General features: G+C 40.6%; 1 protein-coding gene across 1 annotated transcript; it reads right to left on the bottom strand.

Annotated features, from left to right (window-relative positions):
• Positions 1 to 55: 55 nt before the first annotated feature.
• LTV1 (LTV1 ribosome biogenesis factor) lies at positions 56 to 18,506 on the bottom strand. The gene is made up of 11 exons (XM_008006796.3): positions 18,346 to 18,506; positions 17,222 to 17,353; positions 15,630 to 15,803; positions 11,668 to 11,755; positions 5,305 to 5,446; positions 4,749 to 5,004; positions 3,098 to 3,225; positions 1,624 to 1,763; positions 977 to 1,029; positions 585 to 785; positions 56 to 454 (listed from the first exon to the last, which is right to left on the bottom strand). Exons 1-11 carry the CDS (start codon positions 18,346 to 18,348, stop codon positions 344 to 346), a joined length of 1,428 nt encoding a protein of 475 aa, XP_008004987.1. The 5' UTR covers positions 18,349 to 18,506; the 3' UTR covers positions 56 to 343.
• Positions 18,507 to 25,197: the final 6,691 nt, after the last annotated feature.

Below are 25,197 nucleotides of genomic sequence, written 5' to 3'. Positions count from 1 at the left end.
AAACATCTGCAAAAAACAACTATGACAACCATACAAATAAATGAATACAATTCCATTCAAGTTATGAAGATATTTTCCTTTAATTTATCCAAACATTTCACATTCATGAAGTCATTTATTTCAGAGCAAATGTAAGCTTAAAATATTAAAAATTAAAACATTACAGTATTTACAAGACAGCTGGCAGGGGACACTTGCTGGTATAAAAATAATACAAATACTGTATTTTCCTCTTATCTGCCAGTAAAATGGCAAACAGTTTTGTCTTTCTGAAGGTTCTAGTCAATGACTAAAGATAATGAAGAGCCCCTAATAAAGTACCTTGCCCTGTATGCTCCACTGTCTATAGCTTTAGACCCTCAACATTCTTCTTCAAGTTCTGCAGCTCTTTTTCTTGCCTTCTTTTCTCCAGTTTAAATGCTAACTTGTTAGCTTTCTTCTCCACTCTTCGTTCCTGTTGTAAGTACAAGAACATACTTGTATTACTCATATCTTTAACCTGATACAGGCTGCTTTTACAAAATTCCCCTAATTTCCCCTCCACCAGCTCTTTGTAAATCTCACATCTGAAAAATATTTTTTACCTTGCGCTCTTCTTTGATAGCTTGCTTTCTTGCTCTTTTATCTTCTTTGCTTTCGTTTTTAGAACGTGGCTGGGTTGATACTTTAGGAAGGTCACTGCCATTAATCATCTGTATTCTTTCAGCTTGCTTTGCTGTGAGTCCTTGCTTTGGTAAGACATTGAGAGGTATTCCTGTTTTAGAAGATATTCGAATTTGTTTCGGCTGAAATACAGATAAAATGGTACTAGAGTTATTTCTCATTCCTATTAAAAAAATAGCACATTAATGGCATACTGTTGATGCTTTTCCTAATATCACTGCTAGCCACAAAGATAAAAAGTTACTGAGCGAAAATGTGTACTCTATTTTTTAGGCACTGCATCCTTCAAATAGCTTAGCACACTAGGACTTACCTTTGGTTGATACTTGATAAGCTGTGGATGGTTATATAAATTTGAGTATGTACCTAAACAAACAAATAAAAGTCATGTATCAATAAGCACACTTTCAGTTCCACCAAGCATTACTGAATTCCTACTATATTTCTGACCTTGTGTTTTCATAGTGCAAAATAACATTGGAGTCTCTGATCAATGTTTTATAAATTGCTTACAACTCAATATTGGAATATTACTCTTTCCAAATAATTTTTCACAAATTTCCTAAAAGCGTAACTCTTATTAAAATATATGTATTTTTTCAAAGTTGATATATATATATTTTTTAAGAGTTTCGCTCTTGTTGCCCAGGTTGGAATACAATGGCGTGATCTCGGCTCACTGCAACCTCCAGCTCCCGAGTTCAAGCTATTCTCCTGCCTCAGCCTCTCGAGTAACTGGGATTACAGGTGCCTGCCGCCATGCCTGGCTAATTTTTGTATTTTTAGTAGAGACGGGGTTTCACCATGTTGGCCAGGCTGGTCTTGAACTCCTGACATCAGGTGATCCACCTGCCTCAGCCTCCCAAAGTACTGGGATTACAGGCGTGAGCCACTGCACCCAGACTGAAGTTGATATACTTTAATACTTTAAAATTACTATCATAAAGTGAATATACTTACTACAAATAGATTCACAATCCCACTTCTCTTTGGCTTCTTCAAGGACTACAGTAATCATTTCTTCCTCCTCAGACTCATCAAACTCATTCATTGGCAGGTCTTGATCCTCCAAGGGTTCAAGAGTATTCAATTTTACACAACTTTTGGATGAGTTTTTAAAAGTGAAGACCGAGAGGGGGGAAAATGACCTCTTATTATACTATGTCACTAAAACTGCAATTTCTAGCTGTGGAAAAAAACCAGTGTTTTAAAATGCACATATTCCAGTGACCTATCTGTCATTTTCTGTCAAACTCTGTTCTACCCAGCCCTGCCTTTTCCCTCCAGTGAGTTTTGGATATTCACTTAGCTGATAGGAAAGTAACATCTAGCTGTGTCTTTCCAAGGCAGCTTCCTAAGAAAACAGGTTTTTAAAGCCTAAAAAAGCATAACTCACCTGTCTCTGCGAAGTATTCAAATATTTTACTCAAACTATACAGCTCCTTGTCCTGCTATGGGATCTATATATTATAGTGATCATGGAACATCAGACCTTTCTAGCAGATTTGAACACTTCATCAGTTTCTCTCAGAGGAGAGTCACCTTGATGTGGATGCTGATTTGCCAAAATAACCAGCTGGTCAGTTCCTCTAATCTAGCTGGAGAGACAAATTCTTATCTTTCCGCGAGATGTAAATACCTACTTCTCAAAACACCTGGCATTTCAGAAAGATGAAAAGAGCATATACTTGGAATAATTCTTCAGCCCAAAGACTAGAAACATCATCTTATTTCCCAAGGGGAATGTGTCCCTTTATGTCTTTAACTTTTAAGCAAAACAAAAGTAAAAAAAATTAAAAATGGGCTGGGCGCGGTGGCTCACGCCTATAATCTCAGCACTTTGGGAGGCCGAGGCAGGCATATTACATGGGGTTGAGTTTGAGACCAGCCTGGCCAACATGGTGGAACCCTGTCTCTACTAAAAATACAAAAATTAGCTGGGCATGGCAGCATGCCCCTGTAATCACATCGGCTCAGGAGGCTGAGGCACGAGAATCACCTGAACCTGGGAGGTGGAGGTTGCAGGTGAGCTGAGATCACACCACTACATTCCAGCCTGGGCAACAGAGCAAGACTCCATCTCAAAAAAAAAAAAAAAAAAAAGAAAAATTAAAAAACGAAACACATTCTACCACGACTCTTCTCAAGTCAAAGGTATGGAAAAAGTGGCTCCTCGTATATTCCCATTACATTCTACTTCAGAATGCTTAACGCCAAAATGTAGGCAAAACAGATGAGCTATACATGAGCCAAAGTTTATGGAAAATGTACCACTTTCTTTTCTCCCCCCTCCTATTTTTTTTTTCCTTTTTCATTTTCTTAATATGGATTTTGACTAGGTTAATTTTTTCCTCAATTCAGTTATACTATAGACCTTTCTTTGGAATTTTTTCTTTTTTAAAAAAAATAAACAAGGAAAGAAAAGTCATTGTACTTCTCTGCCTTTTCTTTATAGTAGTCATTCAAAACTTCCTGTAAGCGATTGCTGTCCACTTGAATAGAACCTTCCAATTCTGCATTATCCAGAGCTCCAATTTCATCATCATCATATTGCTCATAAAACTTGAATATAAACAGAGAAAAGATACCATGAAAAGCAAATGTACTCAGTAAGACTACATATTTAAAATTTTTTTTACATTAATTTTATTCTTACACAATAGTTACTTAGGTACTATCACAATTACCATTAAAATATTAGTAGGGATTTAATGCAATAGGATGTGGAAGATATTTCTGTTCAGTATTTTAAGACTTACATTTAGACTAAAAATAGGCTTCCATTTAACATGTAAATGAAAGGCATTATTCTACTTAGCTTGGAGAACAAAATGCTAGGCAGCACAGATTACGTCAAAACATTTTTTAAGATACTTTTTCTTTTCTTTTTTTTTTAAATATCTCACTGTCTCCAAGCCTGGAGTACAGTGGCGCGACCATAGTTCACTGCAGCCTCAAACTCTCAGGCTCAAGTGATCCTCCCTCCTCAGCCTCTGAAGCATTGGGACCACAGGCACATGCCACCACACCCAGCTATTTTATTTATTTTTGTTAATAGAAACAGGCTCTGCATTGCTCAAGATGGTCTCAAACTCCTGGGTTCAAGTGATCCACCTGTTTCGGCCTCCCACAGTTCTGGGATTATAGGCATGGGCCACTATGCCCAGCCTGAAGATATTTTCAAATTCCTTAGTTACGCAAACTAAAAGATTGTGCAACTGAAAATTATCCCACTAATGTACATATTTCGTTCTTATCTAGACAATAATTATTATATTATGCAAATGGTGTTGACACTGTTAAGCTTTGACAAAGAGTAAATGGGGGGGATATATCTCCTGAAGTGTGAGATGTGTAGCAACAATTTGCTTCTCCCTCAAGAGAAGAGGGAAAATAGTATTAGCTGAGAAGGTAGCAAGGTAAGAGCCTTTATTTTAGATTCACCTTGAAGGAAACTAGTCCTTCATTCATTTATCATTTATGGAACACTTTAAACTTCTACTACATGCCAAGACAACATTTTAGGCTTTCAGATGTATCCGTGAGCAAAATACAAAAAACTCTGTCCTTGGGGAATTCACATTCTAATCTGAGACAAATCTATATGACACACACAATAAAGAAGCACAACATTAGACATGATGGGGGTTTTCAGGGCCACTTCTTCGGGGTTTTAAGGGCCAAATAGAAACTCAAGTGAGTTGTCCTACCACAGTGACTGAGAATAAAACGATTACAACTACTTTTGGTTATCCATTCAGGTTGAATGAGACATCATTTGGGCCACCTCCAGGTGTAAGCGTGTGATATAAATTGGAAAAGTCACATCCTCCTAGGCTATTACTCTTCTTCTGCACAGTTCTATGCTCCCTTTGCAGTCTTTGTGCTCCTATACTGCACTGATACCCTTCTGCTTTATGCTGGCTACATGAACCTATAGCTGGATAGTTGTAAATTTCCTATGATTGACTTTGTGGTTGGTGAGCACTTCAACCTGGGTTAAAGTTGACAGGTATTAAAATATATATATATATATATATATATCATAAGATAGTACTAAAGCATCCCTTATTTGGGGACTTTACCTTCTCAAACCTCTCATCATGTAGGGTCAGCTGTTCATTTCTCCTCATGACTGAGGAAGTCATCGAATACTCGGTGAAGCGACTTTTTGTTTCCTCACTCCAGAACAAGTGATCTGCTATAGCTCTGTGGGTTTTTCCGGGCACAGACATATGATCTTCATCTGACAATAGGCCTGCAGAGTCATAGTCATCACTGCTATCTCCCTTCTCATCATCCACATCTTCCCACTCGCTGTCATCTTCATTCTCAGATTTCCTAAAGTAAAGGTCATAAATTACCTACCAAAACAACTTAAAAAGTAACAGAACAAAATCACTTTACACAAGTAAAACTGGAAGGTATTTCAGGAAAGGTTCTTGTCTAGGCAGGAGGGTGTCTGATCAACCCGGTTTGGTAGGAAAAGCAATAAATTTCACATTTTCTGCCCTAAAATACAGAAGTCTCAGATTAAATGCTCTTGAAGGTCTCTTCCAACTGTAACGTTCTATGGTTACCATCCCACTGAAGCAGTAACACTTAGGTCATCATCTCTGCTTTGAAACAAACCACACATACTGTATATCCCTTCCCTCTTCCTCTCCTGTTGATTTATTGGCCTGAAGAATAAAGTCATCCTCAAGCAGATTATCTGGATCATCAAAGTCAAAATCATCATCAAGAGCTGCAACAATGTCAGGATCAAAATCCAGTCGAGGTCCTAGAAGGAAAACAAAAATTGAGCAACAATTCCCAAGGTAGCAACAATTCATTCATATAAGGACCTATGATAGCAAGAGTCTATTAATATATTGAGGATAAAAGAATGATTAAGAACTAAGTTCAGTCTAGTGAAGAATAAAGAGTGATCATGCCAAGACAAAAAAAAAAAAAATGCTGCCTCAGCCCCAGTCAGGGACTTATAAATAAAACTCCCATCTCCCTGGGACAGAGCACCTGGGGGAAGGGGCGGCTGTGGGCGCAGCTCCAGCAGACTCAAACCTTCCTGCCTGCTGGCTCTGAAGACAGCAGCAGATCTCCCAGCACAGTGCTCGAGCTCTGCTAAGGGACAGACTGCCTCCTCAAGTGGGTCCCTGACTCCTATGCCTCCTGCCTGGGAGACACCTCCCATCAGGGGTCGACAGACACCTCACAGAGGAGAGAGCTCTGGTTGGCATCTGGTGGGTACTCCTCTGGGACAGAGCTTCCAGAGGAAAGAACAAGCAGCAATCTTTGCTGTTCTGCAGCCTCCACTGGTGATACCCAGGCAAACAGGGACTGAAGTGGACCTCCAGCAAACTCCAGCAGATCTGCAGCAGAGTGGTCTGTTAGAAATAAACCTAACAGAAAGGAATAGTATCAACATCAACAAAAAGGACATCCACACAGAAACCCCATCTGAAGGTCACCAACAACAAAGACTAAAGGTACAAAAATCCAAGAAGATGAGGAAAAACCAGCACAAAAAGGCTGAAAATTCCAAAAACCAGAATGCCTCTTCTCTTCAAAGGATCACAACTCCTCACCAGCAAGGGAACAAAACTGGATGGAGAATGAGTTTGACGAATTGACAGAAGTATGCTTCAGAAGGTGGGTAATAACAAACTCCTCCGAGCTAAAGAAGCATGTTCTAACCCAATGCAAGGAAGTTAAAAACCTTGAAAAAAGGTGAGAGGAATTGCTAACTAGAATCACCAGTTTAGAGAAGAACATGAATGATGTGACGGAGCTGAAAAACACAGCAAGAGAACTTTGTGAAGCACACACAAATAACAATAGCCGAGTGGAAGAGAGGATATCAGCGATTGAAGATCAACTTAATGAAATAAAGCGTGAAGACAAGATTAGAGAAAAAAGAATGAAAAGGAATGAACAAAGCCTCCAAGAAATATGGGACTATGTGAAAAGACCAAATCTACGTTTGACTGATGTACCTGAAAGTGACGGGGAGAATGGAACCAAGTTGGAAAACACTCTGCAGGATATTATCCAGGAGAACTTCCCCAACCTAGCAAGGCAGGCCAACATTCAAATTCAGGAAATACAGAGAATGCCACAAAGATATTCCTTGAGAAGAGCAACCCCAAGACATATAATCGTCAGATTCACCAAGGTTGAAATGAAGAGAAAAATGTTAAGGGCAGCCAGAGAGAAAGGTCAGGTTACCCACAAAGAGAAGCCCATCAGACTAACACCAGATCCCTCGGCAGAAACCCTACAAGCCAGAAGAGAGTGGGGGACAATACTTGACATTCTTAAAGTAAAGAATTTTCAACCCAGAATCTCATATCCAGCCAAACTAAGTTTCATAAGTGAAGGAGAAATAAAATCCTTTCCACACAAGCAAATGCTGAGAGATTTTGTCACCACCAGGCCTGCCTTACAAGAACTCCTGAAGGAAGCACCAAATATGGAAAGGAAAAACTGGTACCAGCCACTGCAAAACATACCAAAGAGTAAAGACCATCAGTATTATGAAGAAACTGCATCAAATAACAGGCAAAATAACCAGCTAGCATCATAATGACAGAATCAAACTAACACATTACAATATTAACCTTAAATGTAAATGGGCTAAATGCCCCAACTAAAAGACACAGATTGGCAAACTGGATAAAGAGTGAAGACCCATCAGTGTGCTGTATTCAGGAGACCCATCTCATGTGCAAAGACACATATAGACTCAAAATAAAGGAATGGAGGTTATTTACCAAGCAAATGGAAAGCAAAAAACAGCAAGGGTTGCAATCCTAGTCTCTGATAAAACAGACTTTAAACCAACAAAGATCAAAAAACACAAAGAAGGGCATTACATAATGGTAAAGGGAATAATGCAACAAGAAAAGCTAACTATCCTAAATATATATGCACCTAATATGGAAGCACCCAGATTCATAAAGCATGTTCTAAGAGACCTACAAAGAGACTTAGACTTCCACATAATAATAATGGGAGACTTTAACACCCCATTGTCAATATTAGACAGATCAACGAGACAGAAAATTCACAGGGATCTTCAGGACTTGAACTCAGCTCTGGACCAAGTGGACCTTATAGACAGCGACATAACTCTCCACCCCAAATCAACAAAATATACATTCTTCTCAGCACCACATCGCACTTATCCTAAAATTGACCATATAACTGAAGTAAAACACTCCTCAGCAGATGCAAAAGAACGGAAATCATAACAGTCTCTCAGACTACAGTGCAATCAAATTAGAACTCAAGATTAAGAAATCCACTCAAAATTGTACAACTACTTGGAAACTGAACAACCTGCTCCTGAATGACTACTGAGTAAATAACAAAATTAAGGTAGAAATAAATAAGTTCTTTGAAACCAATGAGAAAAAAGATACAACATACCAGAATCTCTGGGACACAGCTAAAGCAGTGTTTAGGGTGAAATTTATAGCACTAAATTCCCACAGGTGAAAGCAGGAAAGATCTAAAATCTAACATCACAATTAAAAGAATTAGAGAAACAAGAGCAAACAAATATAAAACCTAGTAGAAGACAAGACATAACTAAAACACAGCAGAACTGAAGTAGATAGAGACACAAAAAAACCCTTCAAAAAAACCAATGAATCCAGGAGCTGGTGTTTTGAAAAGATTAACTGCTAGTCAGACTAATAAAAGAAAAGAGAGAAGAATCAAATAGACACAACAAAAAATGATAAAGTGGATTTCACCACTGATCCCACAGAAATAAAAACTACCATCAGAGAATACTATATAACACCTCTATGCAAATAAACTAGAAAATTAGAAGAAATGGATAAATCCCTGGACATATACACCCTCCCAAGACTAAACCAGGAAGAAGTCGAATCCCTGAATAGACCAATAACAAGTTCTGAAATTGAGGCAGTAATAGCCTACTAACCGAAAGAGAAGCCCAGGATCAGACAGATACACAGCCAAATTCCACCAGACGTATAGAGAGGAGTTGGTACCATTCCTTCTGAAACTATTCCAAACAACAGAAAAAGAGGGACTCCTCCCTGACTCATTTTATGAGGCCAGCATCATCCTGATGCCAAAACCTGGCAGAGACACAACAAAAAAAGAAAATTTCAGGACAATATCCCTGATGAACATCAATGTGAAAATCGTCAGTAAAAAACTGGCAAAACGAATCCAGCAGCATATCAAAAAGCTTATCCACCACAATCAAGTCGGCTTCATCCCTGGGATACAAGCCTGGTTCAACGTAATCCATTACATCAACAGAACCAATGACAAAAACCACATGATTATCTCAATAGATGCGGAAAAGGCCTTCAATAAAATTCAACACCCCTTTCAAGCTAAAAACTCTCCATAAACTAGGTATTGATGGAACATATCTCAAAATAGTAAGAGCTATTTATGACAAACCCACAGCCAATATCATACTGAATGGGCAAAAGCTGGAAGCATTCCCTTTGAAAACTCGCACAAGACAAAGATGCCCTCTCTTACCACTCCTATTCAACATAGTATTGGAAGTTCTGGAGGGCAATCAGGCAAGAGAAAGAAAGAAAGGGTATTCAAATAGGAAGAGAGGAAGTCAAATTGTCTCTGTTTGCAGATGACATGACTGTCTATTTAGAAAACCCCATCATCTCAGCCCAAAATCTCCTTAAGCTGATAAGCAACTTCAGCAAAGTCTCAGGATACAAAACCAATGTGCAAAAATCACAAGCATTCCTATACACCAATAATAGACAAACAGAGAGCCAAATCATGAGTGAACTCCCATTCACAATAGCTACAAAGAGAATAAAATAGGCATACAACTTACAAGGGATGTGAAGGACCTCTTAGAGGAGAACTATAAACCACTGCTCATTAGAGAAATGCAAACCAAAACCACAAGGAGATACCATCTCACGCCAGCTAGAATGGCAATCATTAAAAAGTCAGGAAACAACAGATTCTGGAGAGGATGTGGAGAAATAGGAAGGCTTTTACATTGTTGGTGGGAGTGTAAATTAGTTCAACCATTGTGGAAGACAGTGTGGTGATTCCTCAAGGATCCAGAACCAGAAACACCATTTGACCCAGCAATCCCATTACTGGGTATATACCCAAAGGATAATAAATCATTCTACTATAAAGACACATGCACAAGTAGGTTTACTGCAGCACTGTTCACAATAGCAAAGACTTGGAACCAGCTTAAATGCTCATCAATGATAGACTGGATAAAGAAAATGTGGCACATATACACCATGGAATACTATGCAGCCACAAAAAAGGACGAGTTTATGTCCTTTGCAGGGACATGGATGAAGTTGGAAATCATAATTCTCAGCAAACTAACACAGGAACAGAAAACCAAACACTGCATGCTCTTACTCATAAGAGGGAGTTGAACAACTGAGAACACATGGACACAGGGAGGGGAACATCACACACTGGGACCTGTTGGGGGATGGGGGGGCTAGGGGAGGGACAGCATTAGGAGAAATGCCTAACGTAGATGATGGGTTGATGGATGCAGCAAACCACCATGACATGTGTATACCTATGTAACAAACCTGCACATATATCCCAGGACTTAAAGTATAACTAAAAAAAAAAAAAGAAAAAAGAAATGATGCTTCTCCTTTTAATATCCACTGGTAAAAATACTGTTCCATTATACATCTATAATGTTCAACCTTGTCTAGCATAATTCAAAGGTTTTGTCTGCAGGAAGAAACTGGGCTTTAAATTCACCTGTTAAAAGTAACTCAAATGAACAATTTTTAGACTGTTACACTTTCAGTCTTTTCTGACTATGAGATTTTAATAAATATCTACCTGTTTCTTCAGATATATTCTTCCATCTATAAAAATACTAGGCTGACTCTAGGCACACTGCTTAGGAGTTAGCCCGGCTCCACAAGGAGAAAATGAAAACAAACAACAACAACAAAACTCAAGTTCAAGACAAACTTTCAACTCAAAATTTATCATCTGACATGGCCTCCAACACCCTCTGCTACATGGCCATTGCTTAACCCTCCGGCCTCATTTCTTTTTAATCCATACCCTTCCTTCTGGGCCTGCTAAAATGTGTACAGTTACCTATATTCATGTTCTGTTGCCTTAGCACATAGAGTCCACTGTCTGGAACATCCTCTTGTCCCCACCCCTCCCCTCTTTCTTCTATCTACCTAACTTTTACTTAAGAAACAAACTAAACATCACCTCCTTTAGAAAGCCTTGCTCAACTCTGTGAGGCTGGGTTTGGTACTCCTCGCCCCACTAGTACTATCTATCTATACTGTAATTTACCATTTATTGTTTATTTTTCCCAAACGAGGTAAATTTTTGGGTCAGAGACTATGCTTTATTCTGTTTTAACCCAAGGCCCTGCCACACAGACAGCGGCAACTCAAAAATCTGTAGAATAAATTAATGAATGAATGTCACAGGACAGGTGTTAGTTAATAATTAAGGCAACTCAGGAGAAAATACCAACATCACTTCTGTGAACTTTTGTGTTTGTTCTGAAATACAATGTTGGTACTAAAACTTAAAAACAAAAATTTTCCCCCAATATATGTGTAGATGGTAAAATGAACTTCTATAAAAATACCTGTATGCTCTTGGGAGAAACTCTGAAAGACAACAGATTATTTTGCAAAATTACACTACAAGTAATGAATAATGAACACCACTATGTTTGTAAGAGGTTACGTGAAGGTTACAATTCCCCTACTAGATTACCAAGAATAGTTTCCCCACTTTCCTCTCCAAACAGGAACTCAAAAGATGCAAGGATTTGATGGTAGGAATACAAAAATACAAAGACCACACTCATCCCTTCCTAATAATCCCTGATCTGAATTCCAGACATATCTCAATTGTTTCAATACTTTAATGGGGATAAAAAAATCCTACACCATTTATGTTTTGCAAAATACATTTATCCACATAAAAAGATAAAGGAATTAAAAATACCTGAAACTGGAGCTGCTTTATTTAACAATCCAACATCTTCCTCAAACTCTGAAGCAAACACTGATGAAGGCAACTTAATTCCAGTGCTCTTGAAAAAGAAATTGCACAATGGTTAGGTTTATTTGGAAATACTTCTTAACTAGTGTACTGGGTTGAAGTCCCCCCAAAATCAATGTCCATCCAGAACCTCAGACTGTGACCATATTTGAAATAGGGTCCTCTCAACTATAAGATGAGGTCTTACTGGACCATGGTCCTATAACGAGACCAATGAGGACAGAGACTCACAGGGGAGAATGCCATATGCAGATGACAGCAGACTGGAATGAGGCCTCTATAAGGCAAGGAACTCCAAGGAATGATCACTGATAACCTTCAGAAGTTAGGAATGAGCCATGCAACAGCCTCTCCCTCTAAGTCCCCAAGAAAAAAACCAACCCTGCCGATACCTTCATTTCAAACTTCTGACCTCCAGAACCATGAAGGAAGAAATTTCTGTTGTTTTAAGTCACCTAGTTTGTGCTCATTTGTTACTGCAGTCCTAGGAAACTGTTACAACTACATTCTATGTTCTCTCACCTGTGCTCCAGGTTGTATATATGTTAAACATGTGGCCGGGCACGGTGGCTCACGCCTGTAATCCCAGCACTTTGGGAGGCCGAGGCGGGTGGATCACCTGAGGTCGGCAGTTCAAGACCAGCCTGACCAACATGGAGAAACCCCGTCTCTACTAAAAATACAAAATTAGCCAGGCATGGTGGCACATGCCTGTAATCCCAGCTACTCGGGAGGCTGAGGCAGGAGAATCGCTTGAACCTGGGAGGCGGAGGTTGCGGTGAGCTGAGATTGCGCCACTGCACTCCAGCCTGAGCAAAAAGAGCGAAACTCCATCTCAAAAAAAAAAAAAAAAGTATATTCCATCGTAAACTCAAAAGCAACTCTTTATAATACATCACAGCGCTTTCTCCAGTAAATTATTCCATTTATCCCTCAGATCCCATGAGTTTTCACCCTGTTTTAGCAAAAGAACGAAAACTAAGAAAGTTTAAATGGTCCACCCCCGAGAATGATCAGTAAGTGAGATTCTGGGATTCAAATCTCAGAGTTTCTTAACTCCACTTGCCTGAAGTTTCAAAACAAAATTAAACTTTTTCCTCTTAAACTAGAGATAACATCCTAATCTCTAGTAATGGCACAGCCCTTGTATGAATTGGCTATCTTAAATCCTTGGGTGGTTATAAATCATTTTGCTCTGTCCTATGTCCCCTAGAAATCTCTTACTTACAGTGATTTCACTCTATTCTTTGGGGCATCATCTCATTTATAGTTAACCAAAACATAAATGACTGCAACCGCTCATATAGCTAGTCTATATCCCGTATAACCTCCATACCCACGGCTAGATTAAGCTCCTTTAATAGTTTTATCATGTGACCTTCTTGAGTTTCTAACAGGTCTCAATTTTTCACTCTGTATTTAAGGCCCTGGTTCTCAAGGCCCTATAAAATCAAGGCCTACTCTGTGTATCCAAATTTCTCAGTTATTCTATACGACCATGCAAATCAAGTTCATTCCTCAGTCATGTAACAATGCAAAACACTTTACTTGGCATGCATGTGCCTGACACTGAACCACAATGCTAGCTGTCTCGGCATCCTGACTGAAAAAGTTCCTTCTCCTGTCAACAGTACCCACCGCTTGGTGGCCAGCTCAGTTCCTACCCTCCCACATGAAGCCCCTTCTGATCACTGTCCTAGAACTTCCCTTGTGTGAAATCCCCGCCTTCTTCACACACTGCAATCTACTTAAACATGTGCTAGCCTACATTCTCTGACTGGTTCTTATGCTTGTTTCCTCTCCTTGACCAAACAGTTGATAACGTGAGGACAACCACCATGTATTATTTATCTCTGTGCACCTTACCACCTGCCCTATCCTTAGCCCAGGAGGAGGCACAAAGCTGGAATGTGCATCCTCATTGGCTCACTGAGAAAGCTCTCTGAATTGGAAGCCTCTGAGGAGCATGAGTAAAGGCTACATATGGCAGTGTACACACAGCAAGATGTTACGGCTTCCAAAATGAGTTTCTCAGTAGCATAAACATGGGCAAAGATTTGTTATTTTGCTATAGAGTACATTTTTAAGAAAACAGCTTTACTAAGACATCATTCACATACAATTCACCTATTTAAAGTGTACAATTTAATGTTTTTTTAAGTATATTACATTATTAATTACTTAAAATTATAGCAAAATCTACATAGTGTTTTAGCCTTTAGGCTTTTAAAAAGGTACCTTTGTGATATTTATCCTTAGAGGTTTGGGGTTAAACACAAGGTCAGCTTGTGTTAAATGAATTTACCTTTGTGAGATATTTTTCAAATCTTGAAAGAAAAGAATCACATACACGATTAGAGTTTAAAGAGGAATTACTTTTTTTTTTTAGGAGTACTGTGTTTTCATTGGTTGCAGTAGTTCTCAACTACGTGGTGTTTGCCCAGCTACTTTCCACAATGGTACCACCCTCTTTCTTTCATGTCAAAATCAGGGCCTGCTCAAGCATCAATCATTTCTATGCTGCCTTTTTATACTGTCTCACACTGTTTCTAGGGGTAATTCATTATTTCTAATCTATTTGAATTTGGTGGTGTGTTACAAATTAAAGTAAAAAAAGTACATGGGACTAATCCATATTTTTTCATAGCTGTATAGAAAACCAACGACAATTTTGTTTTTAAATACAATTCAGTTGTCCCTGTAAACATCACTGAATTGTCCATTTAAGAGCCTTATCCTGTTAAAAAATCAATTAGTGATTGCTTTTACTCAAAATGAATTAAGGATTAAAAGTACTGATCAATACAAGCCAGGTAAGACTTTACTAAGAATTTTACCCTTAGATAAACAAGTTGAGCCACTATGGAACTCCTTCTCTCCCTCAATAGGTTATAGAAGGAAGTGAGCCAGTAAGTCCCTACTACCAATAAAGCCTTGAGGAAGAAGAAATAAAGAAGTTGGTTCTCTATGACAGAGATGTGATAGGATTTGGGGCGTTACAAAAGAGTCACAACCTAGTTAGTGAACAAGCAGCTGCAGTTACTACCTTTCTTTGGGATGATATCCTGAAACCAAACCTTTCTAAGTATCCTTAAGCAACCAGCTATTGCCTGTAAGAACTACAATCACATCTTCCCCAAGGAAAGGAATGCCTAGACCATGACAGAATTGGGGAATAAGGGGCAGGGTAAACTGGTGCCCTTTTTATCTCTTACCTTTTGCTTATAAACCTAATGAATGTCTCCTTTTTCTAAAGTGCTAGATGATATAAAAGTTTCCCACAGGGAAATTTACTCTACATCAAATTAAAAATAAGGTCACAAAGGCATACAACATGGGCATTCTTAACATAAACAGGAGAGAAAACAGAACTTAGACTAACAGCACTAATTTCATATAAAGATGTACTATCATTTGTCCTGAAAGAGAAGGTATTAAAGTGGACTGAACATTAGTTTACAAGACAGGAATGTTATTATCATCCACTCATTCTGTTTGCTTATGAGTAGCCTGCAGCTTTTACAAAAGTGTTAAAGATCTAAATATTCCACAAAAGTTAAGTCCTATCTTAGAACAGAGTTTATGATCCTGAAACAGTTATGTTGTTAACATGTAGAATGTCAGCTGCTTCTCCTATTGAAAAGTGCTGTCTAACATGGCCATGTCTATCAATCGAAAGTTCTAAACCTATAAAAAGGCTGTTGCGTTGACACCTGCCACCAGAGAAGAGGTGACCTATTCTCTCCTGATGGTACACACGTGCATACACATACATAATTTTAAGTGGAGGCATGGTCTATCTTTGTGCTCTTCATACGGACACCATTTCTTGCCCCAAACAGTTATCTTGATTTAAAAATGATTTCTTCACCCACTCCCACACTTAAACTGCTGAAAAGCCTTACTGGAATGACTAGCGATTCTTCTTTCTCTTCTCTCCGGTTGTGTGCACTGAAGGTACTTGAGGGAATAAGCTCTGAGGGCCCAGATGGTTCCTTCAGGTGCTGCAGGTAGTCATAGTCATCATCAAAGAACACTCCATACTTCCTCTGTTCTGCTCGCCTTTCCTCACTGTCTATCTATAAACAAAATGGAATTAGTACTTTCTTCACTGTTTATCTATAAACAAAATGGAATCAGTATGCCTTCCAAGGATAAGGCAAGGGAATATTACAATGAGTACAGCTTTCCAAGTAAGAAGCAGATGGCACATGAACATTTTGGCTGATGGGAAAAAGACAAAGAATTCTTGACAAACAGGAAATGCACAGCTTCAAAACCACAGTGCTACATAACATTAAAATGGAATGAAAACATTCATGGTTTCAAAAGGGCAATAAAAATAAATAACAATTGCTCCTTCCGCTAGACATTTATGTGCAACATTCTGAGTCACGAAATACACATACAACTTATTTTATCGTCTATTTGGAGGGTTACAAGAAAAGACTTGGGGGGCCAGGTGCAGTGGCTCATGCCTATAATACCAGCACTTTGGGAGGCTGAGGTAGGACGATCACTTGAGCCTAGGAGTTCAAGACCAGACTGGACAACATAGTGAGACCTCGTTTCTACAAAACAGTTTTAAAAATCAGCCAGGCCCGGTGGCATGTGCCTGTAGTACTGGCTACTCTGGAGGCTAAGGTGGGAGGATCGCTTGAGCCCAAGAGGTAGAAGTTGCAGCGACCTGAGATGGAGCCACTTTGCATGCCAGCCTAGGCAACAGATATTTGGGTGCCTTGAAAGGTAAGTACAATTTCTTTTATTTATATGCAAAAAAAAAAAAACCTTCTCAACATAGAATAAAATTAGCTTTACTGAAAAGCTAAACATGGCCCATGTCCCCCAATACTCTGTTTCCCAACACTCTGTTTTATAATATCTACACTTAATAAGTAGAGTCTAACATTAAGTCAATCTTTTCGAGGCTCCCTTGCAAAGTTCCCTGAGCTAACCAAGAAGCTCAGATATTTTACATTTCCTAAGATGAGCAACCAGGAGGCAAAATGCAGTTTGTGGTTATAAAACCGCAGGATCTTAGAGAAAGCACAGTTGGAGCATATACGGGTGCCCTAAATATAACATCATGCCACATTGTAGCTGATGCTTTGGTAAATATTTACCATTATTCTACAAGATTTGCTCATTTAAACATCTCTAATAAAGATCTTTGTCTTCCCAATCAAAATAACATGAATGATGTAAAAATCAGCAAACTGTACTGAAAATTAACTTATAGATTATTTCCCAGAATATCAGTTATCTGAGAATAACAGCTGACTTAACAATTTATTAAAACTATTAACATGGCCGGGCGCAGTGGCACATGCCTGTAATCCCAGCACTTTTGGGGGCCAAGCTGGGAGGACTACTTGAGCCCAGGAGTTCGAGACCAGCCTGGGCAACATGCCGAGACTACTTACTTAAGAAAAAGAAACAAACACACAAAAAACCTATTGTCTACCTACAAACTGACTGGCTAAAGAACAGGACCTACTTTTTGTGTGGGCAACAGAACCCTTTGGGGTGCAGTCTCATCTGCTGCTAAAGGATCTCGTTGGCTCCGGTGGACCAAGTGAAAAGACACAGCTTTCTTCTTCTCTATAAAGGGTTTTTTCTTCCTGTGAGGCTTCAAAGGAACAAAATCACAACAATTAGTTAAAACAAAACAAAACGACAGAGAACAATTCCATAGTTCACTCATCCATCTTTAGTAGTCATGTTAAATACTTTTTAAAAATCTACACTTCTAGGGCAGGCAACATCAGCTGTGTTCTGTAGAATCCATACTTAACCTTCCTTCAACATACATTCCTTGAGCACCTACTTTGTGCCAGACCTTGTTATGGGAACTGAGAATACAGAAGTGGGAAAGTCAGATAAAGTCCCTGTTCTTAGCAAGAAAATCAAGATAATTTCCGGTGAAAATATATAAGACAGCGACGTGAAAATGACTTAAAAGTGGCTGCTCAGGGAAGGCCCCTGGCCGACTGAACAAGAATGACAAGAAGCCTGCCACAACATAATCTGGAGTAGACAGCTCCACATAGGGCATCTACCAACCAGCAAATAAAATCACGATACAAAGAGCTAAAGTTTAATAAGATCCATCATCCACTTCTACATTCTTACTTCGCTATTCAATTTTGATTCTCTAAACTGTGAAACCAATTAAGTGGCTTTACTTTGGGCCCAACCTTATGCTCTCCCACAAGTTCCCTTTCTCAGAGCAAACAAAGACAGGCAGACACCTGCCACTCCAACGCTGAGGGAGACCAGCAGCTCCCTCTGCTCGAACCCCAAGAAGCACAGGGTGGTGCGTTTGTGTCCGCAGTCACAAGCTTTTAGCTAACCGAAAGCGCACAGGGCTGCAGGCTCCCAGGGGTAAAAACGAGGCCATACTCCTCTCCGGGCCACATCCCAGGGAGGCTCGGCGGTGCGAGACTGTAACTAGCAAAGAATGCCCGGGGTGGTGAGGATGGCCCATTTCAGGGTACTGTGCCGCAAGCAGCCTCTGGCACGACCCAGACCCAGGCCGCAGTATCCAAGGCATTACCGGAAGCAGCCTGGCCTCTGCAAAACCGCAGCGCCCGGCCGCCGAAACAAGTAAGGCTTGCTTACCATGCTGCAGCCGCGCGGCGCTCACCCCCAACAGAGGCGGCGAAGATACCCTCGAAGTCCAGCGGGGAGACCAAGGCCCAGCCCAAGGCCGCCTCTGTATGCCTCACCACACGTGCGACCCCAACACCCGGCGATAACGTCACCCAGTCGGCCATGGAAATGGACCAATCGCCGAGGAGCTGATGGGTCGTGACCGGAAGTACGTAACTCGCTGCGTCTATAGGATCGCGGGAAGCTACCGGGAGGTGGGGCTAGCTTGGCTCCCTACCCTGAGCCGGCTGTGTTTTTCCGGCCTTTAATCTCCCGCCGGGGAAAGGGAATGGCGTGGCTCCTTAGCGTTGAGGCGCCACAGAGGGGTTTCTGCTTGTGGACGAACCTCCTTTTATAACTCCCTCTATGGAGATTAGAGGGGACGAATCTAGCATCGCCGTTGATTTGTGTCCCTTTCCTATTCCCAACCATAAAACAAAGCCAGGGACACGGAAGGGAGGCGACCACCCCGCTGGGGTGCTGGGGGCGCCAAGTTTCAGTTCCTTCTCCGGGTGGGGGCGGAGTCGGTTGCCGCAGCAACGGAGTCCCCCCTAGCCTTTATAGACTGCATCAGACTTGATCAGGTTTTATTTTCCACTGTTTCATGAATTGCTTTCTTGTGCCCTGTTAACCAAACCCCCGAGACTCTGTTAACTGTAGAGGCATTTGAACTAATAAAATATATTCAGAATCTCTGGTTTTTGAGTGTTAACTCTCTCCCACCGTTTAAACAAATAGGCTATAAGCACGCACTCTTAGGAAGACTTCAGGCCAGTGTTGGCGCATTCACATAGCTTTTCTTGGACAAAGGTGTGTGGTAAATGCAATCACTTTCATCAGCAGGCCTTTTTTTCAAATTTGTTTCCCCCACTTCCCAGCTTCTGGTGACCTCTCAATGAATGAGTTGCCTTGGATTATGTCTTTATGCCGTAGGCATTACCACTGTATTTGTGGAGTATTATCCTTTTATTACAATAAAAATTATAGAAATAGGCCAGGCACAGTGGCTCATGCCTGTCATCCCAGCACTTTGGGAGGCCGAAGCGGGTGGATCACCTGAGGTCAGGAGTTCAAGACCAGACTAGCCAACGTGGTGAAACCCCGTCTCTACTAAAAATACAAAAATTAGCCAGGTGCGGGGGCAGGTGCCTGTAATCCCAACTACCTGGGAGGTTGAGGCAAGAGAATAGCTTGAACCCGGGAGGCGGGGGTTGCAGTGAGCTGAGACCATGCCATTGCACTCCAGCCTGGGTGACAAGAGAAAACTCTGTCTCAGAAAAAAAATTATAGAAATAATTTAGGTTAGGACCATAAAACTTGTCTTGGGATATTGCTTTGTAACAGAGATAATACATAGCACTCCTATGGCCAGAGATTTGTTGTTGTTATTCGTTATATACAATTAAGAGATCCAAGAGGGCAGTTTTTATTTCCTTTCAATCAGTTGTATTTACTGCTGTATCCTCAGGGGCCTGATGCATGGGGCATATATGCTCAGTAAGTATTTATTTAAATGAATTAATGTTCTGGCGCTTTATCTGCATCATCTCATTTCATCCTCACCGCAACACTATGAAAGATATGCAATTATCTTCAGCATCCTACAAATCCTAAAAATGAGGCAAGAGAAATACAAATTAAGTACTAAGCCCCCCCAGCTGACTGAATGGACTCCCTTTTGGTCAACGGGACCCAGAGTAACCTTGAAAACTGAGTTCTTGCTTTGCCTTGTTATATCCCCTCCGTCACTAACCAGGATCAGGCTTTCTTCCTAAGGGATAAACAGAAACCATTCCTTTCAAAAGACTCCACCGCTGATATTAGCCTGTTGCTGCCCTTCCTTTTTTGCCTAACAGACTACCCACCATGGGGTGGTTTTTGTCCAGTCTACAGAGCATGCACAGTATGGGTTTTATTGGCCTCTACTTCACCTTTTGACATCAGAGGCTGAAAACTTCAGATCATGCTGATGCCCCATTTTTTGTACCTAGGACCGATGAAGGGGTAATGAAGCTCAATTGCACATTTACATGTTTCTCCCTTCATAAATATTCATGATTCCTCCTATAGCTTATTAAATGTGTGTATTCTGCCACCCTGCTCCCTTTCACTTTGCTCCTCCCTCAGAATGTATGTTTTTGGCTTCTGGCTGGAGGATATTCCCAGCCTGTCAGAAAGGCCACCCTGCAGGCTGAAACCCTTATGCGCCTCATCTTTCTTCAGGTCAAAAGCATAAGAAAGTTACCTTCTGATATGGTTTGGCTGTGTCCCCACCCAAATCTCATCTTGAATTGTAACTCTCATAATTCCCGTGTGTTGTGAGAGGGACCCAGTGGTAGATAACTGAATCATGGGGGTGGTTTCTCCCATACTGTTCTTGTGGTAGTGAATAAGTCTCATGAGATCTGATAGTTTTATAAGAGATTTCCCCTTTCACTTGGCTCTCATTCTCTTTTGCCTGCCACCATGTAAGGCATGCCTTTTGCCTTCTGCCATGATTGTGAGGCCTCCCCGCCACTTGGAACTCTGAGTCCATTAAACCTCTTTTTCTTTATAAATTACCCAGTCTCTGGTATGTCTTTATCAGCAGTGTGAAAACGGACTGATATGCTTTCTCAAGGTCATACCACTAGTAAATGGCAGAGCCCAGATTTAAACCTAAGGAGCCTGACTAGAGCCTGGCCACCTAATCATGTTGCTTGTTTGTTTTTGTTTTATTTTTCTTCTGAGTAATATTCTGCTTTTTTTTTTTTTTTTTTTTTTTTTTTTTTTCCTGAGACAGGATCTTGATCTGTCAACCAGGCTGGAGTGCAGTGGTGTAAACATGGTTTACTGCAGCTCGACCTCCTGGGCTCAAGCAATCCTCTCACCTCAGCATCCTGAGTAGCCGGGACCACAGGTGTGTGCCACTATGCCCGGCTAATGTTTTTATTTTTTGTAGAGATAGGGGTCTCACTGTGTTGTCCAGACTAGTCTTGAACTCCTGGACTCAAGTGAGCCTCTCACCTCAGCCTTCCAAAGTGTTAGGATTACAGGCCACCGTGGCCAGCCTGCTTACTTTATATATTTATCATTCTAAACACTAACCACACAGTGCTAAGCACTTTTTATTCATGATGTCTAATTCCTTCAGCAAGCCAGTGAAGTACAGTTAAATGACACTAAACCAATCTTGCAGATGTGAAATCTGAGGTTCAGAGAAATGAAGTTATTTACTTAAGGTCACACAGTAAGTAGAAAAGCCTAGAAGTGTAGTCCATCAGACTTGTTTAGGAAGGCCATTCCCTTATCCATATACTATACTACCTCCCTGAGGCAGCCAACCAGCAAATTCTGTTCATCCTACTTTCTAAAAATCCACATATATCACTTCGTTACTCATTTTATCAAATTTATCGTTTTAAACTCAGGTCACTTCCCTGTATAAAATCCTTCGATGGACTGGGCACAGTAGCACACACCTGTAATCCCAGCACTTTGGGAGGCCAAGACGGGTGGATCACCTGAGGCCAGGAGTTCGAGATCAACCTGGCCAACATAGCAAAACCCTGTCTCTACTAAAAAGTACAAAAATTAGCCGGGCATGGTGGCACACACCTGTAGTTCCAACTACTTGGGAGTTTGAGGCAGGAAAATTGCTTGTACCCAGGAGGCAGAGGGTGCATTGAGTCAGGATCGTGCCACTGTACTCCAGCCCGGGCAACAGAGTGAGACTCCATCTCAAAAAAAAAAAAAAAGAAAGAAAAAGAAAAAAAATCCCTTGATATCTACCCTTGGACTTCAGGATAAACTATTTGCAGAGCAACCAAGATTTTATATCTTCTGGTCTCCAGCCATCAATTTAACATGACGTCTCCTTATTCTCCCACGCTCCACTCATGATCCAGCCCTATGAAACTGGGTGCAGTTCCCAAACATACCTGAAAGACATTGGCTCTCTCCTGCCCGTCTAAAAGGCTCTTTCTTTCTCTCCTCTCCTTGTTTACAAGTCATAGTTTAGCCATCTGTTTCTTCTGGCTGAAGCCAAGTCTAGCCGAAGCTAAGTTGACCCAAAAGGGGCAGTAGGGGAATTCCTGTGAAGGACTGCCCCAAACCATCCTGAGATGGGCTGGACAGAATTCCAAAGAAAGAAGCACTAAACGCTGGGGTGATCAGTCCAAAGCGTTTATTGGAGGCGTTACATTCAGAGTGCTTAAGTGGATAGGGCAAAAAGAGATGTTTCTACGTAGGTATGTCAGCAATGAGAAGTCGGGTTATGGAGTTTATGAGGGTTTAGGGAATTTGGCTTAGGTCTGGGCTAGTTTCTATGTGTTTAGTAACATATTTTGATCTTTCGGTGTTTGAAGCAATAACCTACACAACTTTATCAGTGCCTGGGAATGTTCAAGGTCCAGGCTTAAGTTTAAGCCTACAGGGTGAAAAAAACCCCATGCAGCTGGCCAGGTCACAGAGTGGTCAAGGCACTCTGTGTTAGTCAGGACACAGAAAGAAAGTGGGGGGCTCTGAGGGACCCTACACCATCTCTGCCTCTCGGCAACATTTTCATACTCTTCAAAACTGGGGATCATCCCGAATGTTCTCACTGTATCCTGTACACACTACTCTACTCAGTTATGCTAAATTGTAAATTCTTATTTTAATCTATCTCTAGAACCAGACTGCAGTCAGCTACTGAAAAGCAAGGATCCTTGTCTTGCTGACTTGACGTCTTTAGGGCCTAGCATAGTAAAGGCTCAATAATAATTGCACTGTTCCAAGTATTTTACCTATATTTATCCATTAAATCCTTATAGCAGATTTAAGTGGACATACTATTAACCTTTTCTACTCAGTAGAGATTACAAAAAGGAAAGTTAAGTGACTTTTGCCCCAGGGTACAAAGTCCATAAGTGATGAAGCCAGAATGTGAACTCAATTGTAGCTTGAGAGTCACACCCTACCATTACAGTACTATAGACCCCATTTCAGAAAACCACCTAATTACAAAATACTTCAACACATAAGGTTAGCTCGTATGTGTCAGAGACTGTTTCGAGTGCTGTCTTAATGCAGAAAAATGTTATTTTGCCACCAGGGAAAGCAAAAATAATTGAAATATTATAGTAATGATAATAAATCCAAGCAATACTTCTACCCTCTATGCTCTAATTACTGGTATCCATGTGACAGTGATTAAACAACATTTCTGGCTTAGTCTAGGCTGTGAACACGTTTTTAAAATTTTTTATATGGAACTAAGCCATTGAAATAATGGTTTTATCCCCATTCATATCATATTCACTGGTTCTCCATCTTCCATCAGCATCACTCAAGGAGTCCCAAGCATCAGGAAGCCGATGTACACACAAGTGCACAGAAAACTAATTAGAACTTGAAGCAGTAACTTCCAGGAGTTATAAATTACATGTTTGAAAATACTAATAAAGCTTATGGAGGTACTAATTTTATTTTTACTTTTTGAGATGGAGTCCCGCTCTGTTGCCCAGGCTGGAGTGCAGTTGCATGATCTCGGATCACTGCAACCTTCGCCTCCCTGGCTCAAGTGATTTTTGTGCCTCAGCCCCCCAAGTAGCTGGGACTACAAGTGTCCACCCCCACACCTGGCTAATTTTTGTATTTTTAGTAGAGATGGGATGTCACCATGTTGGCCGGGCTGGTCTCGAACTCCTGACCTCTAGTGATCTGCCCACCTCAGCTTCCCAAAGAGCTGTGATTACAGGTGTGAGTCACTGCACCCAGCCGGTACTTAAAAGTGCGGCAAAACGGATGTACCAGGATGTTCATTGTAACACTGCTGATAACAGAGAAAAATAGAAAAATTAAAATTTCATTAGTGAGCCCGTTGTGGTGCCCAGGAGTTTGAGTCTAGCCTAGGCAACATAACAAGACTGTATCTCTCAAAAAAAGAAAATTTTCATTAGTAAAGGATTGATTGAAACGAGCAAACAAACAAGCTATTCATACAACGAGCTACTGTGATGCTGGTTTAATTTAGATTAAGTTTTGTTTTTTTGAGATGGGGTCTTGCTATGTTGCCCAAGCTGGTCTCAAACTCTTGGCCTCAATTGATCCTCTTGCCTCAGCCTTCCAAGTAGCTGGGACTATAGGCACATGCCACTGTGCCTGGCTTCTTTTTGTTAAAAATCTATAAAAAAAGAAAAATATGTTACAAAGAAATGTCATAGGGTGGCCAGGCACAGTGGCTCATGCCTGTAATCCCAGCACTTTTGGAGGCTGAGGCAGGCGGATCACGAGTTCAGGAGATCGAGACCACCCTGGCTAACACGGTGAAACCCTGTCTCTATGGAAAATACAAAAAAATTAGCCGGCATGGTGGTGGGCACCTGTAGTCCCAGCTACTCAGGAGGCTGAAGCAGGAGAATGGCGTGAACCGGAGAAGCGGAGCTTGCAGTGAGCTGAGATCGTGCCACTGCACTCCAGCCTGGGTGACAGAGCGAGACTCTGTCTCAAAAAATAAATAAATAAATAAATAAATAAATAAATAAATAAATAAATAAATATTATAGTGCAAGTGTAAAAAAAATCTGGGAGACTATGCACCAAACTGCCAACAACGATTATTCACAAAGAGCTGGGATGGGATTGCAGGGAACTTTCAGTGTCTATATTAGACACTTCTTCAATGTTTACATGATTAGAGTGAAGATTTAAAGTATTACATTTGGTTTTATATATATATATAAAGTAACAATACTTAAAAATAAAAGGAAAGAGGTACTAATATAATTTGGTTCAATAAATATTGTTGAACGATAATACTCTTTGTAACTGGGGCTCATCCTGAGAGTTCTCACTGTATCC

This window comes from Chlorocebus sabaeus, chromosome 13 (assembly GCF_047675955.1).
Source record: "Chlorocebus sabaeus isolate Y175 chromosome 13, mChlSab1.0.hap1, whole genome shotgun sequence".
NCBI classification, from domain to species: Eukaryota; Metazoa; Chordata; class Mammalia; order Primates; family Cercopithecidae; genus Chlorocebus; species Chlorocebus sabaeus.
This window is presented reverse-complemented; position numbering and strand designations above follow the sequence as displayed.

What these genes read in the sequence shown, in the direction of transcription:
- LTV1 (XM_008006796.3), bottom strand. An exon ending in TTCTGTTGCCCACACAAAAA is followed by an intron (nt 15,804 to 17,221) that starts GTAGGTCCTGTT and finishes TTTTGTTTATAG; the next exon opens with ATAGACAGTGAGGAAAGGCG. An exon ending in TAAAGCAGCTCCAGTTTCAG is followed by an intron (nt 5,447 to 11,667) that starts GTATTTTTAATT and finishes TTTTCCTTCTAG; the next exon opens with GACCTCGACTGGATTTTGAT.